General features: G+C 42.9%; 1 protein-coding gene across 1 annotated transcript in view; it reads left to right on the forward strand.

Annotated features, from left to right (window-relative positions):
* Positions 1 to 14,049, forward strand: part of trim62.1 (tripartite motif containing 62, tandem duplicate 1) — a 46,769-nt gene extending 32,720 nt beyond the window's left edge. Inside the window, exons 4-6 of the mRNA XM_049580785.1 lie at positions 2,475 to 2,731; positions 6,354 to 6,469; positions 11,229 to 14,049. Coding sequence (XP_049436742.1) covers positions 2,475 to 2,731; positions 6,354 to 6,469; positions 11,229 to 11,779 — 924 coding nt within the window. The 3' untranslated portion in view covers positions 11,780 to 14,049. The remainder of the gene's footprint in view (positions 1 to 2,474; positions 2,732 to 6,353; positions 6,470 to 11,228) is intronic.
* Positions 14,050 to 14,669: the final 620 nt, after the last annotated feature.

The raw sequence follows: 14,669 nt of genomic DNA on the forward strand, positions 1-14,669 counted from the left end.
GCCGACTAGTGAGGGGGCCAACGTCTAATTGCAAAGACAACTAATCGCGCCCATCCATAGTTCACACACTACAAGATCTTCACCAGGAGGAGTCCTTAGTGAGTATGTCATGTGATGCATGAGTCAAGCCACAACCCGAGGTCAGGCACGTGCTTACTAGAAGTCAACAAAGTCAAAAACTGACAAAGCAGTGTTTCAAGTAAGGTATTTGGCTAATAACTTAGATAAACGTGTTCAGTAGTCCACCTCATCTTCCCTTCTCTCTGTGTTTCACTCTCTGTAAAACACACACACACACCTCGGGAAGTGTCACAATGCAGCTTCTGTCTGTCCTGAACCCGTGTCTTGTACTGTCAGTGGCTGTCAGTACCCAGATATTTAGCATGCTTGATATCTGCGTACTGACTGTGATGCATCGGCAAACCTCTTGGCCCACATTTTTCAGTTCACACAAAGTGCTCTGATCTAGGGCATTTGTCGGGGAGTTTCAAAAACTGTCAGCAATAGGGCTGGGTATTGGTACTCCATACCTTTTAGAATCAACTGAAATAACCCAGTACGAAGTAGTATTGAAACTTCCTCATTCAAACAAACCTGCGTTCGACCCGTTTTGTATACAGATCTAAATATATATATATATATTATTTATATGGTTTTGCCATCAAATGACGTACTGTCTTGGTATCATTATCAGTTAAAATGTACTGGTTTTCATAGCTGTATTATGATTTTTTAAAATAACACTCAGCCCTAGTCAGTGAGTGGTAAATCAGGGCTGAAGTCATGTGTGAACTATGCATACTGTAGCCTTGAGCTGTAGTCTTTGGTCCCAACTGAAGCTGAACCAAGTGACATCACTCTCTGCAATTGATCAGATTTCGTTCAGCTCCCTCTGGAGCCCCTAAAGGCTTTTATACAGCTTTTTTCACACATGCATTTGTACTCCCCAAAAACCTGTAAACAGACTTTGATGTGTAAAATCAATGGAGTTCCCCTTTAATGTTAGACTGAGTTGCATATCAGTTCTTGTACGAAGATTGAGAAGAAATCACTGCGGCAGCCGGGCTCTCATTTCAACTGAATGTGTCTGCTTTACTCTCCCAATTAGAGTCCTTGGCTCGTGTGTGCTCAGGAGGGTCGCCGTCTGAAGGCTAGACATTGTGTCCTATTCACATGCCCACCAGGGATTCTCTTGATAATCACATGCTTCTCTGAAAGGTAGCCAGCCTCCTGTCTCCAAGGGCTGCAGACACCCTCTCAGTGCCATCACAGCCCGCTGGGCTTAAGCAGCAGACGCATCACAGAGAGACTGATAGCTGGGCTGCTGCAATCTACCGCCTCCTCCTCCACACCATCAGTTTTCAACTCTTAACGAGGCAGGAGGGCTGGGATACAGCCCACCTTAATGTCATAGCTCTCATGTTTGGAGAGAAATAGTCGTCTGAAAAGTTTCCCACAGGCAGAGTGGTCTCTGAGAGAACAGGAGGAGCATGCCTGCTGTTTGAAGGGGGATTGATTGAATTTTTAGGCAAGTGTAATTAAACCTCAGATCACAGCTCCTAAATCCTGAAGAGATCAGAGGAGTGGTTGAAATTCCCAACAGAGAAAATAATCCAGTTTTATCTGAAATTCTTGTTTAGATCAATATCACTGTGATTCGTTCATTTTCTTTCATTCTGAGATGCTCTTTGAAGGGCAGGTCTCATTTTATTTTGAATCTGTGTACAAACACAAGTTCAACTTTCTCAGTAAACGACGATTGTTAGGACAGACAGGAAAAGTTTTAACAAAACGTCTCAATGAACTCCTGTCTTTTTCTCAGAAGTCTCTAATTAAGAAGACTCCTGCGACTCTCCGTGCGACTTTTACAGGGTTTTTACGTCACACCCCTTTTGTTCTGTCTCTCTGACACTCACATGATTCATTCTCTTTGATGTCCAGCTTCTCATTTCTCCTTCTTCAGCAACAAATCAGTTTCTCCGACTCTTCAGCTCCCAGTCTGCTGTCGCCTGCAGACTGCTCGGCTCTGTCTGTATTAGCTCCGGCTTCTCTCCAGGTCCCTCGGTCTTGTAATTAGCCGTCTTCACAGACAGGATGTCCTTTGTGACTCCATCCTGGTTGTCTTTTTTGGGTTATTTCTGTTACAGTACACTCTTGTTTGTTTCTACTTACTGCAACTGTGTAAAAGCTACTTTATTTTCTGAGTGTAAGGTTGTGCACACGCTGTCCTCAGAGAGCCACTTAAAATCAATACATGTATGAGCTGAATCAATGAATGAATGTTAATGTAATATTAACACAATTTAGAGCACTTTGTAAGCCCCTATATTACTGACCCTTGTCTAATTAAGAGTCAGGCTATTGTGACTGAAACACTCAACAAACCCAGCTAACTACAGTGCAAAGTCTATTTCACAGTCCTGTAATGACAGCTATAAATAGCCTGACTGAGTCTTTTTGATTTTTTTTCTCAGTCCTCAGCCAAGAGTCTGCGTGCAACCATTGGTGACGCATTCGAGCGTCTTCACCGCTTCCTGCGCGAGCGTCAAAAGAGCATGCTGGAAGAGCTGGAGATGGACACGGCCCGCAAGCTGGCCGACATCGAGCACAAGATCCAGCGCTACAGCCAGCAGCTGCGCGACGTCAAGGAGGGCATCCAGATCCTGCAGGAGCGCCTCAACGAGACAGGACGACACGACTTCCTGGAGGGAGTTGCTGTCACATCTGAGAGGTGCTTCACCTGTTTGCAGAGCTGCCCCAGTACCATCACTGCAGTCCAATAAGAAAAAGCAAACTGTGGTTGTAAACATATTTTTAGAAAGGTTTTTTTTTTTATCAACTCTTAAAAGGATAGCTCAGATTTTTGAAGTGGGATTGCATGAGTTACTTATCCATAGTCGGTGTATTACCTACAGTAGATGTTGATTCCCCAGTTTGGAGAAGCAGCCAGGAGTGCTGATACAAAAGCTGAGCAATGAACTGCTGCAGCAAAACATATTTTAGCCAAAAAAAAATCCCACCAAAAAAATCTGTAACAGTTTAACTCTAAGATATATTGAGAATATTTTCAGTGCTTAACTTTCCGCCTTTAACTGCTTCAGCTCCCCATCTAAGCTTTTGTCAAAGCCACCAGACTCCATTTAAGAAAAACAGTAAATTTGGCTCACTTAACACAGGAGCTCCTGGTCAGCTGTTCCCTGAACAGTTAGTTAGTTTGAGTTTTTGTGTGACTTTGGTGAACCCAAACTAACCCTTTTAATCACTAAAGTCACACAATAACACAATGAAAATAACAGTCAAGGCAGCAGTAGACCTGCAGCTCGTGTGTTCAGAGATGTTGAATCACTGTTTTACACAATGGGGTCTGGCTTTGAAGAGAGCCAAATAACATCTTTCCTTTCCCCATCAGTAATCGCTGCCTGCACCAAGGTAAAACTGTGAAAATATTCTCAATACAACATACACTAAAACTGATATTGTTCTTTTATGTCTTTAGATGGGCCTTTTTTTAAGTCTGTCTGTTTCTCCAAACTGGGGGTGTGCCGACCACCATCCACTGTTGCTAATACACTGACTGTAATTAAGTACCTCATACAACCCCACTTCAGAGGATCCGAACCATCCTTTAAAGTCTCGCATCAACACCAGCTAAAATATTTTCCGCTATTTGCTTTACTGATAACACCTCACAACATGCCAAATGTGTGTTCTGCTTGTGTGAAGCACAAGGTTGCTTAAATTTTGGAGAAAGTACAGATTTGAGCAACAGCGACAGATAATCCCCAAACAGATGGTGTATTATGCCTGAAATGAACCAGCTGTAGTGTTTAATCTAGGAGGGATACTTGAGGACGGTTTAATTGAACAGTTTAATATCTTAGAGCAGATTAATGAGGTTGAATATAGAGCTTCGAAGAGTGACAGAGCAGAATATGTTATCTTTTACGAAATACCACAATATTAAGTAACAATATTAACATTTTTAAGTATGTAAAGAAATGGATGATATCATGTTTAAAAATAGATTGTAAATGATTGTTAATATCATGGACAACAGGTATGACTAATCTCAGACATAAAGGAAACAAACATGTGGGAGTTTTTTTTTTTTCACTGTTTCCTTAAATGGTAAGTGAAGTATTTTTCAACCTTGACCCTTTTTTCCTATGTTTTTGAGCCAAAGTGACTCAAGAGAACACCACTTTTTGAAATCAGTCCTGTATTGAGCAAGAGGGCTGTAGCCGGCAGCTGCACAGCAGGCTGCAATGTGACCACTTATGGCAATTCACACCGTCAGTTTACCTTCACCAAAAGTGCTTGTTTTTGCCACTGACAGGCTAACATTGTTATTCCAAGTGTCTGACAATATTACAGAAAGGAGCCCCACAGAGATATACCCTTTTGTTAAAAATAAGATTCTTTTTGTTAGCCACCACAGCTCTGAAATTACTATCACCGATCCCACCAGACTCCATTTAAATAAACAGTAATTTTATCCCTCAAAACCCACTTCATTCAGACAGAAACAAAATTAAAACTCACGAAAGCCGTCTTGGTTCATCTTTCCACTGCTTCAGCAATCACCAGCTCTGTTTTGGTTGAAATAAACTCTTAATTCACCCAGTTGGATGTGAAAATGTGCCGGCTCTATACACAGTAAAATTACTTTTTATTTGAATGGAGCCTGGTGAGTTTGGCAGTAACGATTTCAAGGTCATTTCTGATTTAACAAAAAGGATCTTACTCTTTAACAGAAAGGTGTATCTCTGTAGGGATCCTTTCCATAAATTATCAGACACTTAGAAAAATTATCTGAATTATCTAAATTATCCTACATTATATTCATTATACTTGCTATACTTAAACAAGTATATAATAAACACAAATGCAATCATACAAATACAAAAACTTTATTCTAACTGTTGCACAGTACAATTACATGAAAATACACATTTGTGTGTGGTGTGTATTTCAGATTTAGAGCTTGTATCATCTCCCTGAGAATATATAACAACAAAAAGTGATTCTCTGATTTCTACAGTAACACTATTACCTCAAATTAACCACAGCAATGTAATAAAAACTACTTATATGCATTCATGCTTGGGCACTGTTATTTACGTGACAACACCTGAGCATAACACACACAGACACACATTGGCTGTTTGTTTCTACCGCTCCCCTCGCTGGAAGCGGACCTCCCGCCACCCGCCTCTGCCTTAATTAAACGCTGAAAATTAAATAAAAGAGGGAGACAGGTGTCTCCTATTTGATCTTATTTTGTTATATTTCTCCCTCTCCTCTCACTGGAAGCGTCGGACCTCCCGCCGCCCGCTCCCGCCGCCCGCTCCCGTCTCAAACACGGAGGTCTCTCTCTCTGCTGAGCACCCACGGCGCACGCCCGGCCTGTTAAATAGCCTGTAACCATGACAATTGTGTGACACAAACTCAGTGCTTTAGTGATTAGATACTGTCGGGCTCGGTTGGGTTTGGACAGAAATATGCACCCGTGCCGCACTTTAATGGAAATGCAAGTGACGGTTTATTTATTTATTTATTTATTTATTTATTTATTTTACAATCTAGGAACAGTTTGCAGGAACCGTTATGCCAAATGTGATGAAACCGGTTACGGAACCGGAACTTTGGACCCGGTTCCTAAAAAGAACCGGATCCGGATCCCAACCCTATAAAGGACCAACTTTCAAAATTGTTGTTCCCATTAGTCACTTAGGCACAAAAACATGGGAAGATAGTGTTCAGGTTGGAACATACTGAATTTACCCTCCAAGTCACACCTTGAGAAAAAAAGCCCCCAAATAATTTGTACAGAAAAACTTTATCGCTGTAAATTTGTTCTGTTAAACACCCCAAGAAAGGTACACACAGAAACACTGTAATACTAATTTATTTTCATTCCTTATTTTCAGACAGTACACCACAAATAACCATATGCTTCTGCACAAATACACTCTAATGTTCCTTTTTCAATACACTGCAGTTATTTTCAGGATTTCAATGTGGTGAGCAACCCACTCAATATCTCGCCTGAACTCTGGACTACATGTAGGAGTGCGCTGAGTGATTCATGTGGAGGTTCATATTGAATCATATTGTAATGGTGTTAGAGCTGAACCCTCCTCTCACTGACGCATTCATCTCTGTAGCTGCAGATTCATGAAGCAGTTTGTCAGCTGTTTAATTTCAATAATGGCACATTTCAAAGACACAAATCAGAATGATGATGTGAAGCATCGACATAGTGGGCTGAACAAGAGGCAGTATTATTCGGGAGAAAAAGGCAGCAAATTGGATTTAGACTCTTATTGATCTGTTTTTTTTTTCTGTCTCAGGATTAAAGGGAAGATACATGAGACCAATCTGACATATGAAGACTTCCCGACATCCAAGTACATGGGGCCCTTACAGTACACAATATGGAAGTCGCTCTTCCAGGATGTCTCACCAGGTATGTAAGCATGACGAGAACATAAGATGTGTGGAACGCAAACATGCTAGTTAGTATGTATACAGTCTGTCATTTAGTGTAGAGCACTGGACTTGCTATAGAGGAATGGTTCAACAAATGAGAAGATCAATACCTCTCATGTCCGTGAGTTAAATACAGAGCTATAGCCAGCAGCAGTTTTGCTTAGCTTAGCATAGAGACTGGAAACAGGGCAAACAGCTGGCCTTAGAGGTAACAAAATCTATCTACGCACCTAAGGACCCTGACACACCGACAGTCGGCTGTCAGGGAACATCTGTTGCACTTGTTTTTGTGGTGCGTCCTGCATCGTTGGCACTTCAGCACTTGTTGGCTGTTTTTCCAGCTGATTCATCATGTTGAATTGGGAGGCGGGAGAGTCTTTCGGTGAATTGGTGAATAGAATCACTCTGATTGGCAGTCCGGCTCAGTGCAGAAGAAGAGAAACTGAGTAAAGAAAGCAAACAAACAACTAAAATCCAGAGGCTGTGAGATTAATTATTTTTTATTTATCTTTGAAGCCACTGAGCTCAGAAACTAGCTAGCACACAGTATATGTCCTTTCTTCTGTCAGCATCAGCTTGTGTTGTTAATGTGCTAACAGGCTAACTAGCATCTTGAATCCGTCTTGTCGGTTTTCCAGTTTCCCTTTTTAATGACGAACACAAAATACCACCGCCTGCTGGTGTGGAGAGTTATTTCCTCTCACACAAGTGCAGAACATACGAGGCAGTTTGTCGTTGGCGTTAGTCCATGGGTTGTGTTCAAGTGCATCTTTTGGCTGAGACACAGTCGGGATGTGGCGACACAAAAGTCGGCCTTCATTGGGCTAGCTCTTTGATGTCGATTTTGTGTGCCTGGGCCCTAATTACCTTGTGATGTCTCTTCGGTATAATCTGTGACTTGACTGTTTCTACTCGCAGTTATGTGCCGATGCAGTTCTTGGTCAGGTGCCCGTGTAAAACTACAGATTATTGATTGTTTTTTTTCAGCAAGCTTTAGAGTAGTAGGATTTTGTTACCTTTTGACAGTCATGCAAACTGTTTTCACCTGTTTTCAATCTTTTAGCTATGCTGAACTAACCATCTTCTGGCTGTACGCTAGAGGTCTTTATAGGTCCAAAATGACGGTCCTGAACCAAAAGGAACCCAGTAATTTTTTTGAATATATTTTGCCCAAGGTGTTACAAACCTGGCTTGGTCTCGGGTCTATTTTATGGACCTGTCAAACCCAGTTATTAAAATTACTACTAAAAATGCCATCTCACTGCCAAAAACATTTTTCATGTTAGATACAATATACTGCTCTTACCCATCATACTGTAGTTAATGTTAATTAATGTTTCAGATGTCTCTATTTTATTTTATGTTATTCTATTGTCACTTATTTTGTTGTTTTTGTTGCTGTAGTGTGCACCAGCAACCGACTGTAGCCTAACCCTAACCGTAATTGAAACCCAACCTGACCTGGACTCATTGATATGTTCAGATATTGACCACAATGAGACATGGACCCAAACCTGTATGGGTCTTGGGTCTTAGGGTCCAGGTAGACCTGTGAATACCTCTACTGTACACTGTGTAATATTGCACACAGATGAGTGGTATCAGTCTTCTCATCTAACTCTTGGCAAGAGATAATAACCATATTTTCCCAGATGTGTAATTGTTGCTTTAAAAACAGATGTCTAAACTTCAGTAGCTGAATGTTTGACCGGGAAACACAGAGTGGAGGATCTTCCTGCCCTGAATTAGGATTGCTGGGATGCTTTGTGCTTTTTTTCCCCCCCCCTCCCCGGATGAGAAATGGTGGTGGGACCTGGAGGGCGATGATGCCCTTCTGTGTTTGACAGCGCCAAGAGGAGCTCTACCTCCTCTGCCCTACAGCCATCACTCTCTCACAGGAGATTATTTAAAACCATGTGCTGAGGAATTTCTTTACTCCCTCAATCAATTCTCCCATTTCAGCCCGCTGCCGACCGAGGGGAGGCCAGGCCAGTTTTTTTGGCCTCCCTTGACTGGCTGCCAAATGGAACAATTGGTTACGATCCATCACCAGCGGTTGCCAGAGACGAAATAAAGACATTCCTCCCATCATCCCTCATCTCTCACTGTCACTGATGGGTTAGCGGGAATAACTGCTCTGCTTTTTTCTTTTTTCTTTTTAATACTCCTCTCATGTTCAGCAGGAAAAATGGTCTCTCCGCTGATGTGTGTATGCTTGCAGGTTTCTCTGTATGACACAAAGAGGCACTCAGGTTATGAAATTTTAATGACTTGATTGTAACAAACACTGGAGATGTCATTGACTGGAGGAGGCATCGTCCTGTCCGCTGGCCGGATGCCAGACATTTCACCTCCATTTATCCTGGCTGATATAAATATAGAGGAATGAAAAAATGCCTTTCCCGCTCTTTCCAGAGAGCAACGAGAACAAGCCATCATTGTTCAGCCTGATATGGTTTCCTAATAGGCACACATGGGTGCAGATCCTCCCTCCCCTAAACCACATAACTGCACAGAGAAACAGCGTCCTACGGGCCTGGAGCCTGTGGAGCGAGCATGAGTGGCCCCTCCCCATCGTTGTAATTACTTCTTCACTGTATTGTTTGTGCTTTTCCTGTGGTCTGATATTGCTTGAATTGAGCTACCCTATCACACTCTGGAGAGCACTTGACTTTGAAGAGACTAGTTTATGCATGAAGGTAAAAACAGATTATAAAAAATGTATCGCGGTGTACTCACAGTCACACTCGTTGCTCATTTTCCTGAAATAAGAGTTGAGCAGCAGTTGGGTGCGCCGTATAATAACAAGCCATCCGTCATATTTTACCACAGGGCACGGCTTTCATCACCTGCTCTGAATCTACTGTTGCTGCTTTATTGTATATACTGTAATGTGTAGTTGATGGTCTTAGAGTGTGAGTTCATCCGAATTATTAGTAACAGATATTCTTTAAAAGTATCTTGGCATAATTATAATTATGGATTTACACTCATTAGCCACTTTATTAGGTACACCTTGCTAGAAGCAGCTTGGACCCCATTTGCCTTCAGAATTGCCTTAATTCTTGGTGTCATAGATTCAACAAGGTGCTGGAAACATGCCTCATAGATTTTGCTCCATATTGACATGATAGCATCACACAGTTGCTGCAGATTTGTCAGCTGCACATCCATGATGTGAATCTCCCGTTCCACCACATCCCAAAGGTGCTCTATTGGATTGAGATCTGGTGAATGTGGAGGCGACTGGAGTACAGTGAACTCATTGTCATGTTCAAGAAACCTGTTGGAGATGATTTGAGCTTTGTGACATGGTGTGTTATCCTGCTGGAAGTAGCCATCAGACGATGGGTACACTGTGGTCATAAAGGGATGGACACGGTCAGCAACAATACTCAGGTAGGCTGTGGTGTTTGAACCATGCTCAGTTGGTACTAAGGGGCCCAAAGTGTGCCAAGAAAATATCCCCCACACCATTACACCACCACCAGCAGCAGCCTGAACCGTTGATACAAGGCAGGATGGATCCATGCTTTCATGTTGTTTATGCCAAATTCTGACCCTACCATCTAAATGTCGCAGCAGAAATCGCGTCCGTGCAAATTGTAGCCTTAATTTCCTGTTCTTAGCTGATAGACATGGCACCTGGTGTGGTCTTCTGCTGCTGTAGCCCATCTGCTTCAAGATTGGCTGAGATGTTTATGGAAGATGGAGTCAGTTGGATTGGAAGACCGGATGCTTACGCGCCGCTCATGGTTAGCTCACATTTCACTTCTACTGTGCATGGTATTCTCCCAGTGTAGCGCATACCATGTAATTTTAATGTCCCTGGTTGAGTTCTTGCTGGGGATCAGTTTTGCATGTCATCTCTGTTTCCTTTCCTCTGTCTCTCATGTCAAAACTATCAGGTAAAGGCAAAGTGCTAAGGGGAAAAAAATCTCAAAAATGCAATTTCTCAATGCTTCAAGCACCACAAATGAAATTTTAATGAACTCCACTATGTTACTGGGATTCCACATTAAACGCTGGACTTGAGGAGTGCAACTCTGGAGGAGCTGAGTGGACAGCTGACTGACAGCAACATTTACTAGACAAAAATAGTCTACAGGTCGGCTCCATGAGGAGTATACAGGAAGAAAGCTGCATTATTTTTTTATTCATCGATGCCTTGATTTTTGTTTCACAGTAGTCTGTGGTGTGATACATTTCATAAATTGGAAGTGAGTTGAACGAGTAATGAACATCAAAAACACTTTCTGTCTGGCTCACCCTGGAGGCAGAGACATATATATCAAGATCTATATAAATAAAAACATTTTCAGTGACCTCCTGCTCCAAACAACATTTTCAGTATGTGTTTTCCATCCTGACAGTGTTTGTTAATCCTTTGCCTGTGATAAAATCTTGTTGTCACATTTCAGAGATCAGCTCATAACCTTAACACACCCCGATTAAAGTGCCTGAGCAGCCTGGATGTATTTACTTACTGCCTCAGCGTAGAACTGTTCACACAGCATCTGCAACGATAAAGAAAAATGAGGTTCTGCGAATGACACCGCAGCCCTCGCATTGCTGTTTGGCCTGGCTGAGTCACAATGTATTGATGTTTGTTTTGTTGTTTTCCTACTTACTTTTATCCTTGACTCTGACTGTTTTCTCTCTGCTGTGTTAAATCTTAAAGTGAAATAAATGTCGACTCTTTGTGCTGAAACTGTCCTTTTTCTGGTCTTCCTCAGTGCCAGCAGCGTTGACCCTCGATCCCATCACAGCCCACCAAAGACTGATCCTCTCGGACGACTGCACCATAGTGGCCTACGGGAATCTCCATCCGCAGCCTCTGCAGGACTCCCCGCGCCGCTTTGACGTGGAGGTGTCTGTTCTGGGTGCAGAGGGCTTCATGTCAGGTGTCCATTACTGGGAGGTGATGGTGTCGGAGAAGACCCAGTGGATGATCGGTGTGGCTCATGAGACAGTCAGCCGCAAGGGCAGCATCCAGATCCAGCCCAGCCGCGGCTTCTACTGCATCGTCATGCACGACGGCAACCAGTACAGCGCCTGCACCGAGCCGTGGACCCGCCTCAACGTAAAAAGCAAGCTGGAGAAGGTGGGGGTGTACCTGGACTACCACAAAGGCCTGCTCATCTTCTACAATGCAGACGACATGTCCTGGCTCTACACCTACCGGGAGAAATTCCCCGCTAAGGTCTTCCCCTACTTCAGCCCGGGCCAGAGCCACGCCAACGGCAAGAATGTGCAGCCGCTGCGAATCAACACTGTACGCCTTTAAGAGCTGCACACATCTTTGGTCGCAATTGTCCTGACAGATAATTCACTTGTGTAGGTTTCAAAAAATGTTCAAGAAATCAGTTTGTGTTTAATAGGGTGTTTGAAATGTTTATTTGAGTTTCAGTTAAAACTCGTGCTTGATGTTGCTCTTAAAACCTGCGCTGTTATTTTTGTGTGACTTGAAACGACCATACGACAATGGCCTGCACTTGAGCCTCATTCCACGTCTTTAATTGAAAAGATGACACTAAATGCAGACAGAGGGACCCCTGGGCTACTGTGGGGTCTGTGGCAGTGATGTTTAAAAAAAAAAAAAAAAAGTGATTCCCAGGCCCACCTTGCACACTCCCAGGGGGCAACGCTCTCCTTATCAAGCTCCAGGCTTGTCAGACTTGGCGTTCCCTCTCTGTCCACGCCAGAGGACACTGAAGACTGGTCACTTGTCTTCTCTGTGCTGTACAGTTGGCTTAGCTTTGTGTGTGGAATGTGATTGACAGCACTCGGCTCCTTTTTTTTTGTTTTGGCTTTTGTTCGGCCAGCAGTCCACCCTGAACTTGTCAAGTCTGTTCGCACTTTTCACTTCATGTCTGAGACCATTATCTAGGTTCCCCCTGCAGGTCACATTGGCCCTGTTAACACCTGGTATTAAGATGCATCTTGGGTGATGGATGACAAGTGGACAGCTCCAAGTGCAGGTGTGAATGTACCAAATGCTTCCTTAATGTGTCTTGAGATCCGATCGTTCAGACCACTTTCTGAGATTGTGTTAGCCGCATGTGGCCACAGTCTTTCAGCAGTGTGTATATCCTGGGCCACATGGAAGGACCACATACAAGGGCTGCAAAAAAATCATATTGCGATTATTCTAACACGTATTTTGAGTGCCTCATTTGTAATGGCATGTTGTGACACATTTTAACCTTCATCTAACAAATATGCAACTCCTGCAATTTGGATGTTGCACTTGGCCATGTTGCGATTTTGATAATAACTTGATTAACTGTGCAATCCTACCACCAACTCGACTGATGTCCTTGCTTATTTGACACCCCACCGAATAAGAGAACTTTCTGTTGTTGCAGTTACAGAGATGCAGAGCTGAAGGGCCGTATCTGGAGCATCTCTCCTGCCAGTTCAGCGTCTGCCTGATTAGCATGAGCTAATGCAGCAGCAGCAGCAGCAGCAGCTGCTAAATGGTCACAACAAACTCTCACCAACACCAAAACAGCTTAACTCTTAAACCAGTTAGTGACTGCTAGGTAACATTAGTCGTGTAATACTAGCCATTAGCCCTGTCAGTGTGTGTGTGTGTTGCCAGGCAGACTCTCACCATCTGTAGCATGAAACTCACACTCCTGCAGACGTAGTCTTTTAGCGGCGCTTGCCTCATGATAAAGAGACAGAGAGGGTGAGGAATAGCTGCATATCAATATGCTACATGTGGCCCTGCAATTAAATCAGATTTTTATAGTCGTTTGAGAACGTTATTGAGAGGGATTACTTTTGTGACTCTGCATAGCTTGCCTTCAAATAGCAAAGGCTGTAAGTATGCACTTAGCATGAGGAACCTTATGTGCATTAGAAACTACGACACATTTTGTCTTTGTAAATGGAAATGATTCACTTGTTTGTTTCCAAATAGATCAGGGAAGTGAGATGCGCTCAGAAGTGGTCACTTGAGATGCATTTGGAGACACATTCTAATGTCTGGTTTGAGCTGTCCGCTCATGATCCAATCACCCAAGACACATGTTAATACCAGATCCAAACAGGCTCATCCACGTGTGTCTGTTCAGTCTTCATCATTGCAAGGAAAGCTGTTGTTCTTTGTGCACCAGCGATTATCCATGTCACCAAGAAAAATTAAATGAATCTAAAAGGAATCCATAGGCTGCCCATCCTTGTCCACTGCTCAGCCCTACCCACAAGTGGTGGGAAAGTCTGTTTGGAGGTGGAGGTCGTCCAGAAATATGCTGCTACTGATGGAGTAAGGACTTGCATGTTTGTATATAGAGTGTCAAGGGTTAAAAGAAGTTAGTCTCTCATCACGCTGCTGGCTCATGTTTAAGTTTCCGTTCCAAAGCCACAAGTATGCTCGCCATCAGCATATGCTATATATGTATCTGTGGGTTGTCTTTTTGTCCATTTCAGTGTTGAATTCAAGCACAGCTCTGCTTTCAGTCATGTTTGATCATTTTGTCTTCAAATCAAAAGAATATTAAATCATGCTGTCTGAGTAAAAGCTTCTCAGATGTAAAAAAAAAAAAAAAATCTGAAAGGTTAAAGATGAATCATCACTCCAAAAGAGACCGACTCTTCCCCCTTTTTTATTTTTAAATCATATCATTTCAGTACATGAAGTCAAGCTGGGGAACGGCAATTACTAAATCAAAATGGTAACGGATGGACTCTAGGGCTACATATGCTATTCTTGCAACTGGCATTCCCAAGGCTGTTACATAATGACAAAATCACTGATAATTCCCCTGAGGCTCACCCATGTTTATTTCTTCCCCCCCACGTGCCTCAAGTGCTCTTGTTTATAATGAGTTGTACACAAGTCCTGCAGAATCCACTCTTAAGAGGCTCTGGTCGCTTAGCCAAGTCCGGCATACCGAGAGATGTGTCTGCAGGGTGGGTGGGCATGTGCACGGGTGTGTTTGTATGGCCTGGTTCAGCTATAATTTTAAATCCAGCTTTGGTTGTGCTTGATAAAGCCCATCTGGCCCTCTGAGCATACCCATGCAGCAGCCAAAAGTGATTATTACAAAATACTTTAGAATCTGGGATAACTTTGGAAAATCTACAACAGCAAAAAAAAACAAAAAAAAACAACTTCCATTGCCACTGTACATCTTTACATTTGTGTGTGTGTGTTGTCTGTGTTGTCC

This window comes from Epinephelus fuscoguttatus, linkage group LG1 (genome assembly GCF_011397635.1).
Source record: "Epinephelus fuscoguttatus linkage group LG1, E.fuscoguttatus.final_Chr_v1".
NCBI classification, from domain to species: domain Eukaryota; kingdom Metazoa; phylum Chordata; class Actinopteri; order Perciformes; family Serranidae; genus Epinephelus; species Epinephelus fuscoguttatus.